At 42.4% G+C, this 25,593-nt stretch overlaps 2 protein-coding genes across 4 annotated transcripts in view; one reads left to right on the top strand and one right to left on the bottom strand.

Moving 5' to 3' along the window:
- The first annotated feature begins 13,992 nt into the window (after positions 1-13,992).
- On the top strand, positions 13,993-22,791 carry LOC123512237 (probable nuclear transport factor 2). Of its 2 annotated transcripts, XR_006677045.1 has the most exons (5): positions 13,993-14,242; positions 16,421-16,492; positions 17,045-17,143; positions 19,281-19,476; positions 20,804-20,940. XR_006677045.1 is itself a non-coding variant. In XM_045268498.1 (4 exons), exons 1-4 carry the CDS (start codon positions 14,132-14,134, stop codon positions 20,912-20,914), a joined length of 393 nt encoding a protein of 130 aa, XP_045124433.1. In that variant the 5' UTR covers positions 13,993-14,131; the 3' UTR covers positions 20,915-22,791. The 2 variants fall into 2 exon arrangements, 1 of the variants encoding a protein (XP_045124433.1); XM_045268498.1 differs by lacking the exon at positions 19,281-19,476 and having other exon boundaries at positions 20,804-22,791.
- An 802-nt stretch (positions 22,792-23,593) lies between these two features.
- The window catches only part of LOC123512236 (proteoglycan 4-like), a 10,477-nt gene continuing 8,477 nt past the window's right edge, over positions 23,594-25,593 (bottom strand). For both annotated transcript variants that reach the window (XM_045268496.1, XM_045268497.1), the window contains one exon: positions 23,594-25,435. In XM_045268496.1, the coding sequence (XP_045124431.1) occupies positions 23,873-25,435 (1,563 nt within the window). In that variant the 3' untranslated portion in view covers positions 23,594-23,872. The remainder of the gene's footprint in view (positions 25,436-25,593) is intronic.

The following is a 25,593-nucleotide window of genomic DNA, read 5'->3' as shown; positions in this document are numbered from 1 at the left end:
TGAGGTAGCCATTAAACCTGGTGAACTGCCAGTACCAGGGGTACATCTTGTACTGGGTAACGATCTTGCGGGTAACTTGGCTGTTCCTAACTTAATTGTTCTTGATTCCTCCTTAACAGAAAGTCCCACTAAGACCCCGGACGAAACATCCCCTCACTTCTTCCCAGTGTGTGCAGTCACCAGGTCTCAGTCCAAGTCCCCTGCCCTTTCATCACCACCTCCACCAATGATTGCCTCTACTGACAACTTGTACAATAACATCATTTCAAAGGAGAATTTGATTAATGCTCAGGAACAGGATCTCACTTTGGCTAAGATCAGACATGTTGCCAGTGAGACAAAGGATATGTCTAAATTGCCTTGTTTTTATTATCAGGAAGGAGTCCTGATGCGTGCCTACAGACCTCCTGAACTGAAACAACTAGACACCTGGTCAGAAACACATCAAGTTGTCATCCCTTGTCTGTAAGACCAGCCATTATAGAACTAGCTCATGATGGATTGTCAGGTCATCTAGGCATCCAAAAACCTACAAGAAGGCTCTTCAACATTTTTTTGGCCAGGAATGAAAAAGGATGTGTCACACTATGTAAAAACATGTCACATATGTCAAATTGTGGGTAAGCCTAACGAACGCCTTGTGCCAGCTCCTCTGACGCCTATTCCAGTTCAGACGGAGCCCTTCGAAAAGATCGTTCTAGACTGCGTAGGGCCCTTACCCAAAACCAAACGAGGGAATCAGTATTTGTTAACCCTCATGGATCCCACTACCAGGTACCCTGAAGCATTCCTCTTAAGAACATCACATCAAAGACCATTGTAAAACATCTAATACATTTTTTCACCTCGGTAGGAATTCCAAAACAAATTCAGTCTGACAAGGGTAGCAATTTCACTAGCAATTTTTTCCAACAGATAGTGAATGAGCTAAACATCGACCATGTAACCTCCTCGGCTTACCACCCCAATCCCAAGGCTGTCTGGAGCGGTTTCACCAAACATTAAAATCCATGATGAAGAAGTATTGCTTGGAGCATCAAGGAGACTGGGATGAAAGTATCTCTTTCCTTCTCTTCGCTTTAAGAGAATCTCCTCAAGATTCTTTAGGTTACTCCCTTTGAATTACTCTATGGTAGACAGATCAGGGGCCTCTCAAAATATTAAAGGATCAATGGTTTACTCAAAATACTCCTTCAAGCCCCAGTGTGTCTGACTACATCAGTAACCTTAAGAATAAAATCAGTGAAGTCAGATCTTTTGCTAAATCAAACTTCCTCAAATCTCAAACTAAAATGCAACAAAATTCTCTTCCCAAATCTGTCATGAGAAGTTTCAAACCAGGAGACAAGGTTTTACTTTTTCTCCCCACTCCAGGCAAGTAAGTTCATGGGACCTTATGTTGTGGCTCAAAAACTAAGTCCATTAAACTATGTAGTCCACACTCCTGACCGTCGTAAGGATTCCCAACTAGTTCATATTAATCTAATGAAACCTTACCACTCCAGAGAACCAGAGGACGACTTGTCTCGCACTGTACCTGTATGTCTGGTAGGGAAGGAGTCTGGTCCTGTGCCCCCCGAGGAAGAGTCCGACATCGAATTCCTCTTCTCGTCACCTAAAGGACGCCCTCAAACAGCCAAATCATGTCCAACCTTGATGAGGTGTTTCTTTCCTTAACACCTTCACAACAGTCTGATCTTAAAAAGTTATTGCTAGACTTTTCAGAAATCACAGGTGACCTTCCAGGACTTTGTACTACTATCCAACATGATATAACATTAATATCTAATGACATCAAGCCTATAAGACAACCAGCCTATCGCATTTCACCCATTAAAAGAGACTTGATGAAAAAGAGGTAGACTATCTGCTCTGTCATCACCTTGCAGAACCTAGTATATCCCCTGGGCTTCTCCCTGCCTGTTAACATCTAAGCCAGATGGTAGTAGTCGATTTTGCACCGACTACAGGAAATTAAATAAAGTGACGGTGCCAGACTCCTACCCATTGCCCTTGATAGAGGACCTTATAGATAGTATAGGAGTAGCCAAATTTGTAACCACTATAGACTTACTTAAAGGTTACTACCAGATTCCCTCTCGGACGAGGCCCGAATAATATCCGCCTTCATCACCCCCTTCGGACTATACCAATACACAGTGATGCCCTTCAGCTTGTCTAATGCTCCCGCCACCTTCCAGAGGGCTATAAATTACATCACCCAGGACTTGGAGGGAACATCTGCCTATCTGGACGACCTGGTGGTGACTTCGGACGACTGGGTGACACATCTGACCCGTCTCCGGAGGCTGATGGGTCGGTTGCAGGAAGCCGGTCTTACAATCAACCTGGCCAAGTCCACCTTCGGGAAGTCTACGGTGGTCTACCTGGGACATGTGGTGGGGAACGGCAAGGTTCGGCCCAAGAGAGCCAATGTAGAGGCCATCCTTGGCTTCCTGTCCCTACCACCAGGAAAGCTCTCATGAGGTTCTTGGGGATGGCTGGTTTCTACAGACGATTCTGTAGGAACTTCTCCACCCTGGCTGCCCCCCTGACGCACCTTATCAGCACTTCTGTCCCCTTCCACTGGACCCCGACCTGTGACCAAGCCTTCCAAAATCCTCTCCTCGGAGCCAGTGGTCTGGACGCCAGATCACTCCCGCCCCTTCCATCTACAAGTAGATGCGAGTGGAGTTGGAGTGGGTGCTGTCCTCCTACAAGCGGACCCCACAAGCGGCATCCTCCATCCCATCGCCTATCACTCCGCCAAGCTAAAGAAACACCAACTCAACTACTCCACCATCAAGAAGGAGGCTCTGGCACTCGTCCTGGCGCTCCAACGTTTTGAGTGCTACCTTCATCCTGGCCCTCAAACTACGAAGGTCTTCACCGACCACAACCCTCTGGCCTTCCTTCACGCCATGAAGAACCGAAACCAACGCATTCTTAGGTGGGCCTTGTTAACTCAACCCTTCAACTTGAAGTCCACCATATCAAGGGGTGGACAACATCATCGCCGACGTCTTATCAAGATCTCCTGTCTCACCTCCTTCATGAGCCCATTACGGAGGTCTTAGGGGGGAGGAAATGTTACGGCCCGCCCGTAACATACTCCACTACCATCACCTCCTCCGCTTGTTACCTCGTTCGCCACCTCTCCACCTCCCCTTCCACGTCACCGTCTCATGAACCTTCCACGTCACCGTCTCATGAAGCCCGCTACTGTCCCGAAGTTGGATTCACGCGGCCCCATTCGACTCAAGCGGAAGTGTTAAGCAAGCTCCCTGCTTTCTGGAAGTCAGTCGAGGTCAAGGCCTCAACCAGTGAACACAACGCCTCTTGGACTACTGTGGGATCAACCATCACCCAGCACTTCACCACTGCGACACCTCATAAGTATCACTTCCCTCGTCCGTGTTTTCCACATTGCCTCCATATAGGATTAGTATTATTGTTAGGTATTAAGTTGGGTTCTTTATTGTTGTATTTATTTCTGTGTTATATATATATATATATATATATATATATATATATATATATATATATATATATATATATATATATGTGTGTGTGTGTGTGTGTGTGTGTCAGTTTCATGTGTTTCATGTTATATCTAAGTGTATGTCAGTTTCATGGTTATTGGGTTATTAAATAGCTTTTTAAGTGCCCCCTTTGCATATCCTCACCAGTTGAACCTATAGTGTTTTTTTTTAATGTTATTGTTCACCGGCTCCTCGATGCCAATCTTACCCATTTAACCGGTGAACGTAACATCCTGCATTCATCCTTCTCATTCTGGCAGCCAATTCCTCTGTATATAAACTGAAGAGGGTTGGTGACAAAATACAACCCTGCCTGACTCCTCTCTCACTCTTTACCCAGTCTGTTTCTATGTCCCCTAGTCTGTATCTAGCCCTCTTGTCCACATACATACTTTGCACTATGCTAACTATCTTTGAACTCAGTCCAATCTTTTCTAAGACTCTGCTTAACATTCTTCTATTCACCCTGTCATAGCTTTCTCTATATCCAGAAAACCCAGGTATAATTTACTACCCTCCTTCCTTTTCCTCTCAATCAGCTCATTCTGTTCTTCACCCAGCACTCCAGTTTGTTCAATCCATTTACACAATCCCTCATTCTGCACACCACTGAACACTTTACCTACTGTATTCACTAATGCAATGGGCCTGTAGTTTTTCAACTCATCTTTACTCTTGTATCCTCCCTTGTGTAACAGTCACCCTACATTCATTCCACACTCTTGGCACTCTCTCTTCCTCCCACACCTGGTTAAAAACCTCAATCATCCTATCAATCAGAACTTCTCCATTTTTGTACATCTCATATGGTATCTCATCTAGCCCTGCTGCCTTACCATTCTTTTGCCTTTTCACACATTTCTTCACTTCCTCTCTGCTGATTCTTTCATTCAATTCATCCACATCCTTTCTCTCCAGTGTCACACACCTTCTTTCACATCAAGTACCTCACCTACACCTCCAATCTCTTCCCAGAACTCTTTGATCACCTTTCTCATCTCTTCCTTATCTGTCACCACTGTCCCATTCACCTTCAGGCTCTCCACATTTTCACGGTCAGACATCCCTTCACCCCTCAGGAATCTATACCATTTTTTGCCACCTTCCACGCCTTTCTCTCTGAGGGACTGAATCACGCTTCTCTCACACCTACCCTTGGCATTCATTATCTTCCGCTTCGTCACTTGCTGCTGCCTCACATATGCTGTCCATATATTCTGGTAAGCACTTTCTGCCTTTTCACTCTCATGCTTCCTCTTTCTCACCTGTCTACACACCATATTAAATCTCTTTCTCTCTCTCCTGGCATCCCTAACCTCATCGTTCCACCACGGCTTACATGTATGCTTTCTGGCACTCGTTCTCACATACCCTATCTGGCTGGCAGCTGCATTTCTCACATCCTCAACAAATCTATCATTCAATTCATCCACATCATTCAAGCTTTCATCTTCCCAGCATCTCTCACTCAGGTCTACCTGGAAATTCTCTCATCCTGCATCCCTTAGCCTCCACCTTCTCCTTTTAGCTTTTGTATTCCTATTCTGTCTCCCATTCAACTTACACTCCAGCACCAGCATGTTAAGGTCCAAGGCAATGTCAATCGTTCCATCCTTGTCAATCCACATGCGGTCCACCATCTCACGCATTCTCCTATTCACTAGCATATAATCAATCACAGACTTCTGGTTCCTCGCACACCAAGTCACTCGTCCTTCAGCCAGGGTCTCATTCAGGTTCTCCAACTCCATCTCATTTACAAAGCCGTCAAGCATTTCTCCATTCCTGTTCATATGCTCGCCTAATATACCTACATGTGCGCTCATATCTCCCATAACAATCACTCTCTCTCCAGCACATTCTTCCATGATCTTCCTTAGAATATCATACTTCCTGCTGTTCTCTCTCACCCTCTACTGTCAAGTACACTACAATCACCACCAAACTTTCACACTTCCTATGCTCACCTGTGCACTCTACCTTCACTGCTAGAATATCCTCACTCATGGCACATCTTCCTACATCTGTTTTTTCTTCTCTAAAATTCCTTTCCTTCCTGTACATGAAAGCTATCCCTCCTCCTACTATGTCCTGAATCTTCCATCCCTTTCCAATCATCACATACTCACTACCATCCACTTGCACATCATCCCTCAGGTGTGTCTCAGTCATTCTGACTAAGTCAAAATGCCATTCTTCGAGCTCCTTAGACATGTCCTCAAATTTCCCAGTGCCCCATCCTCTCACATTCACACACCCAATCTTCATGCATCCTGACACCCCTTGAGTACTTCCTCTTCCTTTCACATTCGCACACTCTTTTCCCGCAGGTTCCCTTTCTCTTGGTAGCCTGCTCTCTTTCATGCTTCTGTCCTCCTTTTCTCTCATAAAAACACCCGCCCCTCCTCTTCGGATTTTATCCTATTCCTTCGTACCTTCCTCCCATCGCTGAGCTCAGTCCACCAGGTTCCAAGCCAGCCACACCTTTCCTATATTGGACATATGCACACCATCCTGTGTCCACACCTGCCTCCAGTCCATCCTCTCCCACAACTGCATCCTGTCACATTTCCAGTCTTCCAGCCTTCCTACCAACTTTCCATTTACCCATCTCCTCTTCTGGCCAAAGACCTGACCCTCCTTGTCCCGCCTCTTAGGGACACACATCACCAAGGGCCTCCTGTGTATCTTGCACTCCACCACTCTAACTATTTCCTCCATCACCCTAACTGTCTCCCATCCTTCTATATCTTCCAGCCCATTTCCTCCTCCCTCTATCACCACCAGGTCTTCGGGCTCCATCTGGTGGAGGGAATTCATTACTGCCTCACGGATGCCCCGGATATTGGCCCCTGGTCTGCTCTTGTCCATTACCTTGTAGCCACCTTTGGATAGGGAGTGTATCTCTTTTCCTACTCCTCTCATCAGGCTGTCTCCAAATAGCCACATCCTCCTAACTTTACTCCCTGTCTTGAGCCAAAGCCGCTTGCCATCCTGGATATATCGCCAAGATTGCCGACCTACGCCCATCCACGCCAACTCACTATGGTCCTTACCTCTACTATCCCTGTCTCGACCTCCAACATTACCTTAGTCCTCCTTACCTCTCTTTCCATTGACCTCCTGTGAACTTTTACCATTGACCTGTTTCTGGCTAGGGGTATCCTGTACTCTCTTGCTCCTAGCTCCTCCCCTGGCCTCTTCCTGTACCTTCAACTCCTTGCCTCCCCCAAACTACTGTTTTCTTCCACCCTCATTTCTTCACCGCCACTTCCCTTGGCTACCAAGGAGTCCGTTACAGGCTTGTTGCTGTAAGAGTGGTCAGACTCCTGTGGGGTCAACGCACACATGGCGTCCCTACCACCCTCACCTGGTTGGCTACCCTTTAGCACTTTGTACTAGATTGTTGGAGGTACTGGAGAAAAGTAAGGGCAGCACAGTTCAAAAGGTCTGCCAATCAACTAGTTACTAGCATGACAACAGAACAATTACGAGGCATAAAAAGACTGAGTTGTGTACCTTTATGAAACATGGAGAAAAATTCAAATGATTATTAATGTTAGTGAAGTTAGCTATGAGCAATACAACAAAGAAACATTGAAAAGACTTTTACGAAAGTGTAAGTTGTAAGAGAAGTAAAGAAATAGGATAACTAGTCAGGGAATTTGTAAAGAAGTGGACCTAGAATATGATGCAAAGCTGATTTGTATGAGGTGATAGATTTTTGTGCCACAACTTCGTCTGGTAGGGAGTTCCATATACTGGCGCATCGTAGTGAGAAGAATCTCCTCCTGGCCTCTAATGAACTGTGGGTGATCTGAATTTTGAATCTGTGTCCTCTTGTACCTTGAGAAGGTGCCATGGTAAATATTTCCTCAGGCGAGATACCACACTCTTTGTGGAAAATTTTCCAGTATTTGAGGAGGTCAGCACGCAGCAGTCGCCCCTGGACTGAGTATAGGTCTAATATTCTGAGTCGCTCACCATATGGTACCTCAGACAGGCCCTCAATGTGGCAAGTCCAGGTTCTTTGTACTGATTCCAGCAGATGAAGGTCTCCCGAGAAGCCTGTGTTCCACACACAGGAGGCATACTCTAGAATTGGTCGTATGTGAGTTTTGTAGAGAGTGATCATGAAGCCTTGGGATCTGCAGAGGGTGCTTTTGAGAAAATTTGCCGACATTCCTGAGGCTTTGTTGGCAGTAGACCGAATGTGGTGATGGAATCTGAGACTGGAGTCTACTAGGACACCAAGGTCCTTGTGTTGGTCTACCATGGTGATGGGGAGTCCTTGGAGCGAATACTCTGACAACACACCTATGAGTTGCCAAGGCACTGTACCACGTTGTAGCCTTAACACTACACACTTGTCCTTATTGAGGTCAAGACCCCAAGAGGAAACAACATCACAGATCTTATTTATGTCATGCTGACAGGACGAAGTTCCAAGGGCCAGTAGATGGGCTGTACTTCAAGTAAATCTTTAAGTCATCGGCAAAGATTTTACAGTTGTTCTGTATCGTGGATGGCAGGTAGTTTACATACAGTAGGAAAAGTAAGGGTCCCAGTACCGAGCCCTGAGGTACACCACTCTTTACATCCCTGTAGCTGCTTTTAACACCTGCAACAGATACTCTCATGGATCTACCAAGTAGGAAAGAGCAAATCCAGCTTAACAGGTTGCCGGTGATACCAATGCAATGGAGTTTTTGGAGTAGCACTGAGTGGTTGACCACGTCAAAGGCTTTAGAGAAGTCAAATAGAATAACATCAACTACATTTCCAGTGTCAAGTCCAGATGAGACAAAGTCGTAGGTAAGCAATAGTTGATCATCAGCTGTTCTACCGTGCCGAAAGCCAAACTGGTTGGGAGAGAGTAAAGCATTATGTTCAAGAAATGCATAAATGTGTTTGGCCACAATCCTCTCTAATGTCTTACAGCAGACTGAGGTTAGACTTATGGGTCTGTAGTTTAGAGGAGCAGAGCGAGATCCCTTTTTGAAGATAGGTCGAACATCGGAGACTTTCCAAATGTCAGGGATGATGCCAGGCTAGTTGAGAAAATGATAAATATGGGATAAGCAAGAGATGGACAAGAATTAAGAAGTCTGGGATGTAGGTTGTCTGGTCCCATACTTGAGTTGGAGTCAAGAGATTCAAGGCCTTTACACACAGCAGAGTAAGTAATATTTACATTGTCAAGGGTGCCCTGGAACGTCTAGTGGGGAAAAGGATTTGGGCAGCTGTCTTTGAAGACAGAGGAGAAACTGTTCACAAAATTTTGGCCATGGCACCACAATCTTCAACTAGTGAACCATCAGGATGTGATAGGGGCCCACGGAGGGAGCACCTACTTTTTTGTTACGAATGTACTGATGAAAGGCTTTTGGATTTCTTTTAAGATTATCCATGAGAGTCCTTTCGTAAGCTATCTGGGAGTAGATAAAGTGGTTTCTGTATTGGCGATTGATAATGTTGTAGTTTTCCAAGGCCTGAGTGCATTGTTGGGAGTGGCACCCATAGAATCTTCTGGTAGACTTGAACAGCTGCCAGGCTGTTGTTCTGTTTTTCTTTAAAGCAGTAGGAGGACTGAGGGGAGAGCTTGGACTAAGCTGCTTGTATAGAGGAATATAAGAGTCTATGAGAGGAGTGAGGATTTGCAAAAGTCTAGTGAACTTTGCATCTACTGAGAGATGGCAAAACTCATAGTCCCAGTCAACCTGTGATACATGATTGTCTATTATTTTGTACTTTCCTCTTTCCCAGTCTCTCTTTTTAATGCAAACGTTGCCATCTTGAGAAGTGTTGAATGTGAAATGGTAGGTGAACTTGATGGGGACATGTCCACAACCAGGCAGGGGACAGAGCGACTCAACACTCCCTATTCTGTCTGTTTCCGTAGACAAAATTAAATCAAGGGTGTTTCCGGAGGGTGTAAAGGTGGGAAAGTCAACCCACTGATGGAGGCCAATAGTGTTAAAGCAATTTGTAAAATCTAGAGTTAGAGGATCATAGTCTTGAATAAGGCATCTTCATTAGACCAATCAATAGCTGGCAAGTTGAAATCACCCAGTATAAGAACTTCCTTGCCTGTGCAAAACTGTTCTAGGAGATTAATCAATGTTGTATTGTCATTTTGAGTATTTGACAGAGGTCGGTATACAACAATTATGTAACATTTGAGGGAAACTAGGTGCACTATGTTAGTATTGGGACAGTTGCTATCAATGGAAATGAAGGGTATGTTGTCTCTAATGTAGAAACATACGCCATGTTTTCGGACATCTCCAACAACGTTAGTGTGGGCTATTGGATGATAGCCTTGGACAGACAGGAAAGAGTTAGGAATGCTTGGTAGGAGCCAGGACTCTGTAATTGCCATAATATCTATATCACAGTCATGCATGAGATCAGTTACTTCATTAACCTTATTTACTAAACTATTTACATTGCACAGACCCACTTTAAGCGTAAGATATTTTTTGAAAGTTGGTCGTTTGTTTGTTTGGTTCACTCTGTAAAAAATCAGAAGAGACTGCTCGGTCAGCCCTGTGGTCTGGAGTATTGTCTTGTGTATCCTGGGCAGGAGTACCAACAGTGGATGAGCTAGATGCCCCAGCCTGTGGGTGAAAAGCACTACCAGGGTATCCAACAGACTCACGGGTAGATGTATCAGGTGCTGAAGCTAGCTGGTCTTGGGGACCACTGTTAGTTCTAGCTTGTCGACGTCGGGCCAAGTCCTGTCGCTGGGCATAGGTGAGGTCTCTACTGATGAAGATTCCATCAAACTGAGAATCTTTCAGATTCTTGGCCTTATCAAGTAGAGATTTCCTGACTTCTATGTTAGAGACATTCAACGTATAGTTTTCTCTCTCTATTGGTGCATTTTAGGTCAGTAAAATCTACAGGGTTTTCCAGCAGATATCGGGTCACAGTGGTGAAATGCTGTTTAAAAACAGAGTTATCTGGGGCATCAATACCACGTACGATAGGAGAATTTACTCTCTTCTGTCTTTCATTCACTTCACGAATTTCATCTCTGATCAGTCTCCTAGCATTATCATCTGTGTTGTTAGCTGGGTCAGTGGTGGGGTTTGCGGGAGACACTGATGACTGGGGGAGTGCGGGTGGAGAGGTTAGGCTCTCAACCTTAGCTGACAAAGTGTGCACGGTTTCACATAACTTCTTCACAGTTTGTAACAGCTGTTTAAAGGCTGGATTATCTGGTCCTGATGCAGGACTTGTACATCGGCATTCTGCAAATATATGCAATGGCATCACCACCGAACTGTGCTATCCCCTACCTATTTCTCCTTCACTACTAGAGCCAGGGGCCTCTCCTGTCCTACCCATGTCTCCCTCATTCTTTGCTTTTCGTTTCTCCACCCACCACTAGGCACTCAGGGCATAGGCCTATAAGGAAGTCGTTGCTCAGCAGCCTCTGACTAGCTTCCTTCAGGCCCGCACATCGAGTGTGATATCAATCACCGCAAAACTCACACGCGATAGAATTACCTCGATTATTTACCTCACCTTTGAACACTTTTACAATCATTGTCTTACATCCTGCTTAATAAAAAAAAAAAAAAAACTAAATAAAGAAAATCGGGAGCAAAAACCCACCACGTCTTACCTCCATCGCTGCTGTCTCCGTGGCGTGGCGGGGAGTTTTTCTCTGTGCGTAGCAGCGTAGGTACCATTGATGTATCACTTTTTTTTTTTTTTTTTTTTCAAATACATTATTTGAGACTGTTGCCCATATAGTATACTTGGGCTATGACAAAATAACCATGCAGATCAGGATGTTTCTGAATCAATTCTGTAAGTCATTCACATCATGGATTCTTAAGGCGGGTTCACACGTACTGTACGACCGTACATACGTGCCAATTTGCTACTGATATTTTACGTACGTAACGTTTTCGACTCACAATCGGTGCCTAGCGACTGCAAAAAGCAGTCGCAAAACAAGACTTCCTAGTCGATTTGCGACTTTATTTACGTCGTGAAGTCACGGACTCGAGTAAGCTTTGAAAATGTGGTCTCCAGATAAAGATGTTAGGGCTAGTTGGTGAGGGAAAAGAACACATCTAGGACCCCAGAAATTAATATATATATATATATATATATATATAACATATATATATATATATATATATATATATATATATATATATATATATATATATATATATATATATATATATATATATATATATATATATATATATATATATATATATATATATATATATATATATATATATATATATATATATATATATATATATATATATATATATATATATATATATATATATATATATATATATATATATATATATATATATATATATATATATATATATATAACGCGCAAATCGTCGTTCGACGAAATAGCTGCCACTACTGTTCCCTCAATTTCCTTCAATGCAGGGATTGTTGGACGTGAGGATTGAAGACTTCAGGATTTAACTTGATCTCAATTGTGCATAGTCTTCTAAAGATAACAGTTTTCTTACGAGAAATGTAGACACTCCTTTCTTTCCTTCTACTTAGCCAGGGGCGTATCCACAGGTTTTTTTTTTTTTTTTTCTGTTGACTGTTCCGGTACGCCGAAAGAAGAGCAACCACAGCTTCAGCATTGTCACTGGAGGAAGAAATCTTGGAGGGTAGCTGTTTGTTTACACTCATTTCCCGCCAAGGCGCCAACTATGATACTTTCTAGGCGCTACGTCTGACGCTTTTCGACTAGAAGGGATGAGTTGGACACTCTACCGACGTAAAATATCAACTAGTTGCATTTTGGCACGTGTGAACCCGCCTTTATGGACAAACTCAAGCATACCATTCGTACGGCGTACGAGAAGCACTGAAGGAAATTGATGGACGGACATGTGTGAATTTGAAACAGTGAATGCACAAAAAGAATTTAAAGAAAGAAAGGTTTGGTCTTAATACCTATCGACTACACAGGGACATTAAAGGCAATCCTCAATTGGGATTGAAGAGAAAGCACCAATCTCACCAAGTAAAATGCATCAGCCGAACTCTCAACTCACTGTGGTAATATCTATTTATTTATTTATTATTATTGTTATTTACTTTTCACTGACAGTGAAGTACTGAACAGACACTGAACTGACACGGCCCCTGTGTGTGAATGGGATTCTATCGCCGCCACCAAGAGTTAGCGAGTGATATCAGAACACTAATCTTACTCCATGGGCAAGTATTCAAACCTCCCACCGAGCTTCAAAGACTTTACATTTTATCGATATTGAGAGACTTAATTTGCACGGAGAGCGCTGCGATGACTGACAGGCTGCAAACCTGCGACCTAACACAGACGTTGGTTGAAAAAAGCGAAAGAGGTTTAAGTTTTATCAACATCCTGTACCAAATGTTATATATAGTTTCCTCACTCACTCATTATTCATATATGTTTACTTAATTGCTTCATTCCTATCCTGACATATTTTCACAGCAGACAAAAGCTAATAAAACTTAATGCTGATGTTGATAGCAAGTGCAATTAATAAATGAATATAAAACACAGCACATGAATTTCTCAGAAGCTCTAGAAGACGTCAAATTGGAAAACCTTGGGAATCGCTAAACATATGAATGTAAAACACAGTGATAGTATTTTTTTATTCGCCCATGACTAAGGTTTGGCTGTTACCTACTGTTCATGCATCATGGGTTCTTTTTCTATTTCTATCCTAACATGTTCAACAGACAACACGGTTTGAACACAGCAATTCTAATTTGCCAATGTAATTCCATATAGATGTTGATTCTGGCGAAATAATTTCCAGGAGAAATTTTCACGTAGGAGTAATTTTGGATCAGTTAAGTTGCGTGGCCAAAACTCCCATATGAAAGGGCTCTTTTAAGTGTCATTTGATTGATATTTGAATCATCCCGCCCTCGGCACGCCATCTTGACGGTGGATTTCAAACTTCACGAGAAATGTTATGAAATTGTCAGACACTGGAGATTAATGTCATAATGTGATACGTGCCTCGCAGCGCGTGCATAATTGGGGGATTGCTGGTTGTTGATTAGGTTAAGTTGTCATATATAATCAGTAAAATAATGTTTGGAAATTGAAATGAAGTACGTACATACTTCTAATTATGATTCTCTCTCTCTCTCTCTCTCTCTCTCTCTCTCTCTCTCTCTCTCTCTCTCTCTCTCTCTCTCTCATCTATTTATGTATCAAAGCATAAACAAATAAAAATGGATGTAATATTTTTTTGAATCCGACATTCGGAAGAAGACATTTATGAGAACAACTTATCTGCATTACAATTCTGTGCTAAATAAGAAAATAGAAATAACCTCAGTCACCACCATATTAATAAGATAAAGAACATTCCCAGATATGAGATGAATACGAACGTACAAGCGAATATGAATTTTTGGCGCCTGCGCAGAGACGATTTACGGCAGTCCTCTGTGAGACCTTGAAGGGAGAGGTGCCGCCGCCTGCCTCCCTCCCTGCCTCCCTCACTCCCTCTCCCCGCCTCGCTGCCTCGCCGCTCCTCCACTAGATACCGTGGCCCCACCAGCAGCCCTTGAAGATGACCTTAAATCCGCAGTTCCAACAGATCGGGGAGACCTTTGTCAAACAGTACTACCTTATTTTTGACGGCGAGAGAGAAGGCAGGGAGAAGCTGGCAAACTTCTATCACGTGAGTCTGACCTGACCGCATCCTTCTTTTCTGCATAGGAATTAATCTCGACCCAGCCTATTAAGTTGTCCGTGAAGTTTGGGCTGACCTAACCGAACCACGAGGGGACAGGCAGAGTCAGGTCAAGCTGGATCACGTGGCATGCTTACTTTGACCTTCCTGGCTAGGAGTGAACACTAAAACGATCTCAATAACTCGGTGAAGTATGAGCAAACCTAACCCAGTCTGACGTGAGTTGTCATAGTCATAGCTGTAAAATGTTAGACAGCCAAATAACTTCTTAAAATCTTGGCTAACCACATCAATCATTCACATGTGCAATGCGGCTCAGATTTCTCATAATTAACTGTCATTGTCCTCTCTATAAACACTGACCTAACCTAACTTTCTAGAGGTTAGCTAGAGTCAGGACAACCTTTTCTGAGTGAAATGTCCTTATTTGTTCATTCTGACTCATTATTAACCGTGTGTCATTACCCTGCCTGTAAAATTTTACCTAACCTAACTTACTCAGGGAAGACACCATAAGTAGGACAAGTTTTCTAGTGACAGACTTGACTTGCACTCCCAGGCTGGCAATTAGTTAACTTGAAGTTGTCACTGCCTAACCAAACAACCTAACCTAGTGTTCTTACAGTAGCATTCTATCAACACATCATCACATGGAATGTATAAGTAAGGAGAGAAATATCATACTCTATCCTTCCAAAGTTTACACTGAGATGCTTAGTAAGTGTTACACTAATACTTGACATACGGATACTCTAGAACAGTGGTTCTCTGTATTCTATAGAACCCCAGAGTTCTGTGAAGATCTTTCAGGGGTTCCATGGTAAAAATTTATACACATATGGCAAAAGCTTGCTTTGATTTATCAATATGAATGGGAATGGATGAAATTAAATATGAAAGGAATTAGATAATTTGCATCTTAGGGAAAAGAGAGAGAGAAAGGGAGCAGGCTTCATTTTCTTGGGGGAGGGTGTGCTACTCTACCAATTTTGGGTGAGGGGGTCATGTGGGAGTGGCACCGAATACCAGGATGTACTAAAGGGTTCCGTAAGTTTGAAAAGTTTGAGAACCACTGCTTAAAAAAGACACCACAGAACATTCTAGAAGCCACAGGACAGTCTCAGGAGTCAAGCAAAAGACTGCATAAGGTGCAGAAACGCTCCACAGAAGTTACCGGAACACTCCAGAACTCTTATTTACAACTTTAACAAAATGAGATATAAACTGCTTTTGTAATTAATGATGTAATGGATGATGGTAAATGTAATTAATAATATCTAGTCATGTAGTAATCAAAAGTTAATGAGTCAGATGTCAGATTTCAGTAAGGTATGTACAGTACAGATCAGGCTCTAGAATTTCTTTTTATAGCCTTTACTGAATGAGATATAGACTGTTGTTTTAATTATGATGTTCTGCCATGTAGCAGTAATTGAAATGGTTAACGAGTCAGATGTCATGTTTGAGTAAGGCATGTGTGGTAAAGATTAACATCCATATTGCAATGCTTTGTTCTTCCATCATGACTCTTCATAAGCTACAGAGAGTATTAATCCTTTTGAGTGTCTCAACATTAGTTCACTTTCACTGTGGCTAGTAGGCTACTATTATCCTCTTCCTTTGAGCAGCAAATGGGTTACCTTGTTATAAACTTGCCAAGTGTGGAGATGCAAGCTTTAAATGGTTTGAGTATAACAATAATTATTAGTAGACTGTTTGGATTAAATTTCATTTCATTGTGGTAAAGTAGGTTGGATGACTCAGGGTTGCTTAGGGTTATATGATAGATTGTTTAGAATAACGTTCACTGTGGTCAAGTAGGCTGGATGGTTCAGAGTTGCTTAGGGTTAGGATAGATAAAATTTCAGGATGGAGGCTATTGATGTGATTATGTTTAGTGAAGGGATTGTAAAGTTCATCAAGGTAAAATAATTCATGTAGCTAGATATCTCATGATTTACATGTGGTAAACTGTACTAATTTGTTGGGAACTATTGATGTGATGATGTTTAGTGAAGGAGGATTATAGAAGTCAGCAAGATAAAAGACTCATGTATGATTTATGTGTAGAAAGCTGCATTAATGTATGATTAAAATTTTGTAGTGTTATGGGTGCTGCTGACACACTTTAGCCTACAAACACCTAATGAATGTTGTGCTTTTCAGGCAGAACTGTCTTTAATGTCCTTTGAGGGAGTCCAGGTGCAAGGAGCCGTTCAAATCCTGGAGAAGATTAAGGTACAGATCAGTGTGTATATTGTACACGAGTGGAAAAATGTTATGTTAAGACAATAGTAGCAACTCAAAAAACTAATTATCTACTGTGTTTTCTTATTGTCAAATGATATAATTGTAATGTGTACTAGTTTGCTTTTTTCTAATATTGCATATTGTTTTTAATTCTTTAAAATGTGGAGAGCATGATATATTTGTGCGATTTGTGTTATTGTTTTCTGATGCATTAATGGATAGATATTTACCTTTTACATGGGTACTCTTGGCATTTTGAATTAGAAGCATGAGAAGAATTATGTCATTTTATTATTCTTGTCAGGCTGTTTAACACTGTTCTGTAAAGCTAGCACTCCATAATCCCCAATAGTTATGACTTATTTTAGACATGAGACATCAAACACTATGGTGGTCCTTTTTATTTAATAGTTTTTGTTGCCCTTGGCCAGATTTCCCCTCTTACATAAAAAGAAGAAGAAAAAGAAAAAAATTGGTACTCCCATACCATATTACTGTATGATTCACCCTGTCAGCACCTAACATGGCTTTGTCTTACAGAGCTTGACCTTCAACAAAATAGCCCGAGCCATCACTACTGTTGACTGCCAGCCCACGTTTGACGGCGGCGTTTTAGTCAACATTCTCGGACAGTTGAAGGTGAGTTGCTATCGTGCTCTGGCGACATCCCCTCATCATCCATCTATTCCAGGCCATCCTCACCAACTGTCATGAAAATTAGTAGTTCTTCTGGCTCCACATCTGGCTTTTGGTCTTATGGTTAGCTTGCATGTTTTTCCTTTCTTGGGACTGCTTATGGGGAGTGGTCAGTGTTGGGAGTTTATCTGCATAATTTTAACGAGATCTGGTATGACTGGAATGTCGTGGGGGAATGATAAGGAGTTAATGTTGAAATAGCACTTGCTTTCCTCCCCCAACACCCATGAAAGCATCAGAAAACCTACAAGAAAACTATTATCTTGTGAATCTTGGTGTAATGATGCAATGTCTATCAGGTTGTGGATTTCATTTCCCACTCAGAATGTTAAAGTGCTGAGTGTATGTGTGGTATGTGTCTTGCCTCGTGTTTGCTTGGAGATGCTGTGTTCATAATGGTGTGAGCAGAGAGTAATGTATCAGTGAAGTGTTTGTGGATCTGTGTGTAATGTATGTACGTACCTGTTAATTCACAAGATGAAAAGGAGAGAAAAGATTTTAGGATTCTGGAATGCGGGGAATGTGTTCTTGAGGAAAACTGTGGGAGGGCATGACAAGTTTATGTTAAATAGGAAATAGAAGATGTAAGAAATGACTGGTATATAGTATTGCAGTCACTGCTTTAATTAGATGTCAGGAAACATGACATTCCATCCATTGAAATCTGATGCTTTGCCAAGGTTTTAATTTTCTTAAGATGAGTTTAAAACAATGCAAATACTGTTTTCTTGTTCACTTTTTCATTGATAAGTTGATTAATCTGTCAAGTTACAGGCTTTTTATGGTACTTATCTGAGCATTATCATACATTGGCCCTGGATGGAAGGAAAACATGATAGTGTTGTAGATAAAGGTTTCATGAACTGCTCCTGTTCTGTTGCTTCCCGTTGTGTGTGCTTGACTGCTTGTTTTGCTGCCTGGATGAGGTGTCAAGGCTGTGGGAATGAAGCAGTATCAGGACTGAAAGTTACTTTTAGGGAGGCTTGGGAAGAAAGTTTTTTTGCTGGCCTTGAATGATAACTCCTATTGTTACTACTGTTCAGCCGGAAGTAGGTTGTTTGGTGTGAAGTATCTTGTCACTTTGATAGTCTGGACTGCTCAGACTTAGAGCAACATTATGAACTGTGGTGTTGGTTGTCTTTGGTGAGTGTTCATATCTGGAGGAAAAAAAGTAGTGGTGGTGGATCAGGATTTTTTTTTTTTTTTTTTTTTCACATTGTTCCTTTATTTTCCTATAAATGAAGTAAAAAGAATAATACTGAGTCATGTGAATTCATGAGAGAGGGTGTGAAAATTACAATAACCTAAGTCAACATACAGAATGTGTAGACTGTTATGTCATATGTGGGTATAAATTGAGAGTGAATTATTGTTGATATACACTTCATGGCTCAGTGAGATGCAGTTCAGTCAGTGAGGAAATACATTTGGTTTATTTAATGGACACAGGTATCAGTCTGTAGGTCTTAAAAGTGTAGAACTATTGAGGCTGCTCAACACACATGCCAAGTTTTTGAGGACAATGAAGGATATAACTATAGATGTTTCCTGATTGGCTTTAGTATTCAAAGAATTTAAATGATTTTTTGTTAAAGTGGCCCATTAGTGTAGAGGTTAGCAGACTGAGCTGATATCCAAGGGAGTGTGGGTTTGAGTCATGCTATGTGGAGACAAGGTGTAGAGTGTTGCCTTGGTTGGCTTTGTCCACCTAGCTGTGGGGTTACTGTGTTGATGGACACAGAATGTAGGTCAGCTGGTGTAGAGGAGTAGTGCATGGTTGTGGGCATTGCGAACTGCAAAGACAAAATGATGGTACATTAGTCCTTCATAGAGATGTGGAAAGGAAAGATTAGTTCCTACATTCTGTGTTCACTTTCTAACAGTAGTGTATTGCATACTAAGATGGTACCTGTCTCATTTTCCTGTATTGTTAAGATATAATTCGTGCTTTCTTGGAGTTAATGCTTCCTTCTCTTGATTGCCAACTCTCACCACACTGCACTGGTCGGTGGCACGTGGCTGCTTCACTCACACCACCACCACCACTACCACCACCACCTCCTTCACAATCTCCACTTAGATGGATGATGACCCTCCTCATGGATTCAATCAAACCTTTGTGCTCAAACCTCTTGGCGACAGTTTCTTCGTCCAACACGACATGTTTCGGCTGGCGCTCCACCACATTGCTGTGTGAGTGGAGGGCCCGTTCACTGCATCTTAAGGTGGCAAAGAGCATCTGTAGTTGATTCTCTGCTCCATCATCTTACTGGAAGGTACTCTTCTATGTCCTTCTTGTCCTTGTAGCTTTTCTTGCATGTTGCATTTCTTTGTTTTGGTTTCCCTTTTTATAATCTTGCTGCTGAAGATAGAAGGCTGAGTTCACAAAATTTCATGTTTTTTTGTTCTCCCAGGTTTTCTTTTTCTCATCTTAGCTGGAATGCAGGAGGGATCTTATGCAATAGAGGTGATATGAGTAAATATAGCAATTCTAAATTTATTGGAAATTGAGTTACAGCATGGTAATAATGTCATGCAGTGCAGGTAAGTGTTCCAGAAATGAGTAGTTACATGCTGGTAAATTCAAAGATACATGACTAGCTTAGATGCATTTAAGTCACATTGTAGCTTGTGATTCTGTGATTTATTGGCCTTGTCATTGTTGTATAAGATGCCTCCAGTGACCAAGACATTTTACCATTAATTCCTAGCTGTTGAACTACCAAGGGTTGTGATGTGAGTTGCATTGACACCCTGTTGACTAGTGCTGGCTGTGGTGATATGTGGTGTTATTACTTCCACTACTGTTATAACAAATTCTATGGTGATATGTGGTGCTACATATTTATTCATACCTGTCTTGTATCTAATGCTGTGGATGATTTTAAGGCTTGTTTACCACTCCCATACTTGTCACTAATACTGCAATGATTTGTGAGGGTTTGTGTTTATTCATACCATTGTTATCACTAATTAAGCTCATTATTGTCACAGTGCTTACAAATGTTTACAATATTTTAGACATGTATGCATATTACACATGATAAAGAGGACCTGATAACAGTATGTGTGGTAAGTGTGGCACAAGTTACTCCTAGTATTACCATTTATATCACTAATACTGTTGGTGTGTGGTACAGACTCACTCCTTTTACTTTTATCATTATGCTGTGGTCGTGTGTGGCACATCAATATTCACGGTCACAAACCATCACTAGTCCCTGCCAGCACCACCTGTCCACTGCAGTCACCAGGCATGAACTAAAGGATGCTTCTATCTCACTGTGGACTCTTGGTTTTGTTGAGCCTCTCAGCTTTACACGACAGAGCTGAGTTGCAGTTACTTATGACCTTTGTTTATAGTATATTTTATCCTTCGCTGTTGGCTTTTGTTCCCAAGATATGCACCTGTTTAGTGTGATGTCTTAGGAGAGTGACTAAAAGCTGTAACATTGTTCTTTCCAGTTGTGTATTAGGATTTCATATAAGCTGAAGATATTTTCTGTACTGAAGATATAATTTGTGGTGTTGTTATCTTTAAGTAATGTGCATTGTTCTGTAGCAATGACATCCCAGTAAGTCCAATCTTCTGTTTCTCTTCAGATGGATGAGGACCCGGTACATGGATTTTCCCAGACATTTGTCCTCAAACCTATGAATGATTCTTTCTTCATCCAGCACGATTCCTTCCGCCTGGTCATCCATAATAACTAGAGGATCACCCACCCACCCACCCGCCCACCTGCCCACCTGCCCCTCGAGCAGCTCACCACCACCATCCCAGCAGCCCCTGGCTCATCCTCACCAGTCATGGCCTCGCACTCAGAGTCTTACAGTGGCAGAGTCAGTATTTGTTACTCAATCAGGGTAGAGTACGTCCCAGGCGTGCCTGCCAGGGAAGCTTGGGGAACAGAGAAACTGGAGGATGTGTTCACAATGTTTTTTGTTGATGATTCTTCTTGCTATGATGCCTTGCTTCCCAGTAGAAGGAAAGGGCCACCCAGCATATCATGATGACTTGTAACCTAATGCCACTTCAGACTTTGTAGACTCCTTACTGATGTGATGAGCTAGAGAGAGAGAGAGAGAGAGAGAGAGAGAGAGAGAGAGAGAGAGAGAGAGAGAGAGAGAGAGAGAGAGAGTACACGTGCAGTGTGTACGTGTGCCATAAGAGTAAGAGGGAGGTTGCCTGATTAAGGAATGCCCTACAGGAAGCAGTGTAGTTTAAAGAGAATGTTTTGACATATTGCTGCAGAGTTTACAGTACTTACTAGTAAGTGTTACTGTTGAACTCACTATGCTGCTTATTGAGCATTGCTTGAAGGGGAACTTGTAGCTTATTTTAATTTTCCAGTTTTTTGTTTTCTCGTGTAGTGCAATGTGTAATTTTGGGAATGTTTTATGGAGACATTGTTTGGTTACTTGTCTCTCTTAAGCATCATTTGAAATTTTTGACTGTGCTTTCCATTGTGCTATTGAGCTTCCTTCCACACTGGGCCTGTCGCTGCTGCCTGGTGTGACGTTGCTGTCCTGACCGGCGTGTGAGGGCGGCTGACGGGCCATCCTGGTGGACTTCAAGCTCTGCTGAAGATCGATGGGGGCTGGCAGGGTTAAAATATAGGCTCAAAATGGTTCATCTCATTGTTAGTACTTAGCACCAACACAACCTTCTTGCCTTGTTGATAGTATTAAGTATTGTCCATGTAATTATTACCATGTCATAAGCCAGTTGATAGGAGATTGTTTCCCGTGAGTGGAAACGGAATATTTTGGAGGTCGTACATGACAGTGAGGAATGCTGAATGTTTGTGGTCTCTGGGAGGGAGCTTCATTTCTGTCCATCTTACTGTCATGTTTTGCTGATTGGCTGCAGATGTAACAAAGACTAAAATATTGCCAGATAATTTTGTGTGGTAGCTTTTGGTATGAAATGAATCATATCTGAATGAACATGCTTTTTAAGATAAGTTTGTTTGTGATTGAAGTACCTTAGGTTTTGCTGAACAACACACCTCTCTCTGGTATCTCCCTAGAGAAGACATTGGTAAGAGATGTATTGTTTCCATTTCATCATTTCAGACTTAAAACAAATCAACAAACACCACATCGGAATTGCTACAAGTGCATGCACTCAGTTGGTTATCCAGTGACCTCAGTATAGATATAATGTAATGTGCTGTTTTCTATCTAAATGAATTTGTATGATGATTTTGTATGAACTTTATGCCTAGTATGTATTGACTTACACAGGGTGGACTCACTATTTTGCATGACTGATCGGGGAACCTTGTTGTTATCACAGGAATGTTGAGAGGAGAGGCACACTGTTGGCATTAACATCAAGGATTGCCTGCTTTCTCAGTGCTGAATAGACATAGCAAAAGGAAAGTTTAGTGTTTTGTATTGAAATAACATTGTATCTTAGCAGTGTGGGGAGAAGAGTGTGTGAATGGGTTGGTTTGGTGTGGGCTGACTGCAAGGCATTTGGGACCAGGGATGCCATTCTCCTCGTGGAAAAAAAAAGGAAGAAAAATTCAAGCTACCATTACCACAAGTTTATCCATTTGATTGAAATACAGTAATTTTCTTAAGTGGAATGCTATTATTTAATCCTGCATGAATTGGATATTTTAGAGATGTATTGGTTTATTCAACAGGCAGCTCCATAACTTGCTGTATTCTTGACTCCACACACAGCTGCCTCTCAGTTTGTGAAAGTGCAAGGTGGTAAGGATTGCTCCCCTCATAGAAATATCAAGGTGAAGGTCCACAACTCTAAGGTCTGAAGCACTGTTCTCTCTTTCAAAGGCCACAAAGATGATTTGTAGGGGGCTCATGGAACTCTCTCTTGATGATGTGAACTCAATTGTTAACTGTTGAGTCATAGGAACAGCCTTAAAAACCCTAGATTCTATTAGGTCTAATTAATATAAGATACTCAAGTGCATGAGAATAAAGTGCCTGTCTTATGGTTTTCATTAATTGTTTCAATTAGTAGTTTGGTATAGCAGGACTATGGTAAGTTTGATTGTCATATCCCTCTCTTAATTTTTTCTTTCCAGATTTTAGGCAAGTCAAGAATAATGTAGTTTTTTTTTTTTTTTTTTTTTTAAAGGTTTTATTTATTTATCTTTTTTCTTGTATATTTGTTGGTTCATCTTCTCCTTTAGTTTGTTAGTGTTATCAAGTCAAGGTTCCAGGTTGTCGTTGGGAGTCTACATGGCCATGGCCACAGTGGAGTTGCTAGGCTTTGAGTGGTTGCCAAGTCAGGTATTGTGTGAGTTAGTGGGAAGCTCTGAGATGATTGAAGTAATATTTTGAATCATTGACCTAACTTGCAGGTGATTGAAGGAAGCTGTCTAAACATGCATTATAAAACATACATATGACACAAAGGTTTATGATTTTTATTTGAACTGGAATGACATAAGTATCTGTATACATACAATTGCCTTGCTTTGAATTGAACTTGCAACAGGGCACTCACTATACATCACACCAAAGGTTTTGTCTTTTCACACAACTATCTACAACAATAACTAAGACAAAAAATAATAATAGTAAAATGTTTAGAAAGTAATATGTTGTACACTGAAAACATTTAGATCTAAGCTATAATTTCCATGTTTGTGTAAATTTTAATGTTTCCTTAACATTCACCACAGTTTTCCCTTAAGATCTCGTTCTGGAGCGCCCCCTGACTTGAGACTGGTGGGCAGTGTCTGTGTTGTCCCTCACAGTAGACTGAGAAGCTGTTCTAGATGTGGTCCTGTCCCCATTCTGTCCCCTGCTGGTGGTTCTGCTCCTTTCCTGTGTTGGCTCTTCATTGCGTGATTGAGACTGTCCCCTTGCACCAGTGGACCGTGTACTGCCTCTTTCCTGTGCTGGCTCCTTAGTGGCAGCTGGTTCCTCTGCCCTTGGATTTGTCACTTTTGGTATCTCAGGGATGTCAACCTCAATCTCAGGAGGAGTGAAGGCAGTGTTTGCAGCTGTCTCGACTGGTTCTGCTGCGTCGGTCTCTGTTTTGGTCTCAGCTGGTTCACTTAGTATCTCTGGTGTTGTCTCTTCACCTGCTTCTGGGTTTGTCTCTGCAGTAGCACCTTCCTTTGCTGCTGGGGATGTCAGTGTGGGGTTTGCTGGTGTGTCTGAGGCTTCTTGTACTGTACTGACTATTGTGTCGATTGTTTCGCTAGCCTCTGCCTCAACATCAGGACTCTCACTCTCCTTCACTGGTTCTGCCGTTGCTGGGGCTGCACTTGGCTTCACCTCAGTTGTTGTTTTGGGTGTTTCAGCCTGAGCAGGTTGAGGTGAGGTGGGTGGTGCCTTTGCTGGTGTTTTTGTTGATGGCACTGCTGGTATTGCTGGTGCTGCTGGCTGTGACCGGGTTGACTGTTGTGATGCAGCAGGTCGGTTTGACTGTGGTGGTGCTGATGGTCGGTTTGACTGCGGTGGTGCTGATGGTCGGTTTGACTGCGGTGGTGCTGATGGTCGGTTTGACTGTGTTGGTGCTGATGGTCGGCTTGACTGTGGTGGTGCTGGGCGACTTGTGCTTCGTCCACCACTGAGCTTGCGGCCCTCACGTGATGGGGTGTCCTGAAGCCTCCTGCCTCTTGGTCCCCTTTCTTCAGGCTCAGACTCCTCAACCTGAAGTCTTGGTTGGCGAGGCTCATGGTTCACCAGCAGCCTCTTCCGTGTCACCACAGGGTTGATGGAGGCATCCAGGCGCTGGGAACCACCCATGGGCTCTGCTTCTAATACCTCTGGGACGATCACCTCCTGGCGGATGTCTACACCAGCGGGGCGTCTGGTCACTCTGGTCTCTGCTGCATTCTTGTTCAAGAGGCTGGAGAATTTAGGATGGCTTATGGACTTCTTTGAGTCATCAGTATTGTCGTCTTCAGGAAGCTTCTTGAAACCTTCAGATTGGCTAGGTCTAAATGGCTTCTTGGAGAGAGTTGGCCTCCTGGGTGAGTTCTGGTTTTGTTGGGCTGGCTGGAAGGATGGGCGTGGTGCAGGCTTGCTACCAGGGATTCTGCTGGTCTGTTCAGGGGTTGGTGAATTGACTTGGAAGCGATGCACGATAGGGAAGCTGACAGGCTCCTGCTTTGTTGTCTTGGATGAGGAGATCCTGAATGTCTCTCTGAAGCAGCACAGGTTGTACAGGGCACAGCACATGCCGGGGCGCTCCTCTACCACACTGACGTCACCAGTGTGGACTCGGGGCAGGCAGTCATGCTGTGAATTTGGAAGATATGTTAGTAATGGACTGTGTGCATGTTTAGCTGTTTTACCTGCAATCAACCAAAAGCTGAACCAAGCCAGCTGTGCAAGCCTACTTTCAATCAATGTGCTGTGTATACTATATAGTAGGTATGGAATGTTATTTTGATGAG

The sequence above is a fragment of the Portunus trituberculatus genome, chromosome 33 (assembly GCF_017591435.1).
Source record: "Portunus trituberculatus isolate SZX2019 chromosome 33, ASM1759143v1, whole genome shotgun sequence".
In the NCBI taxonomy this organism is placed as follows: Eukaryota; Metazoa; Arthropoda; class Malacostraca; order Decapoda; family Portunidae; genus Portunus; species Portunus trituberculatus.
Note: the sequence above shows the minus strand (reverse complement) of the source record. Positions and strands in the feature narration are given on the sequence as shown.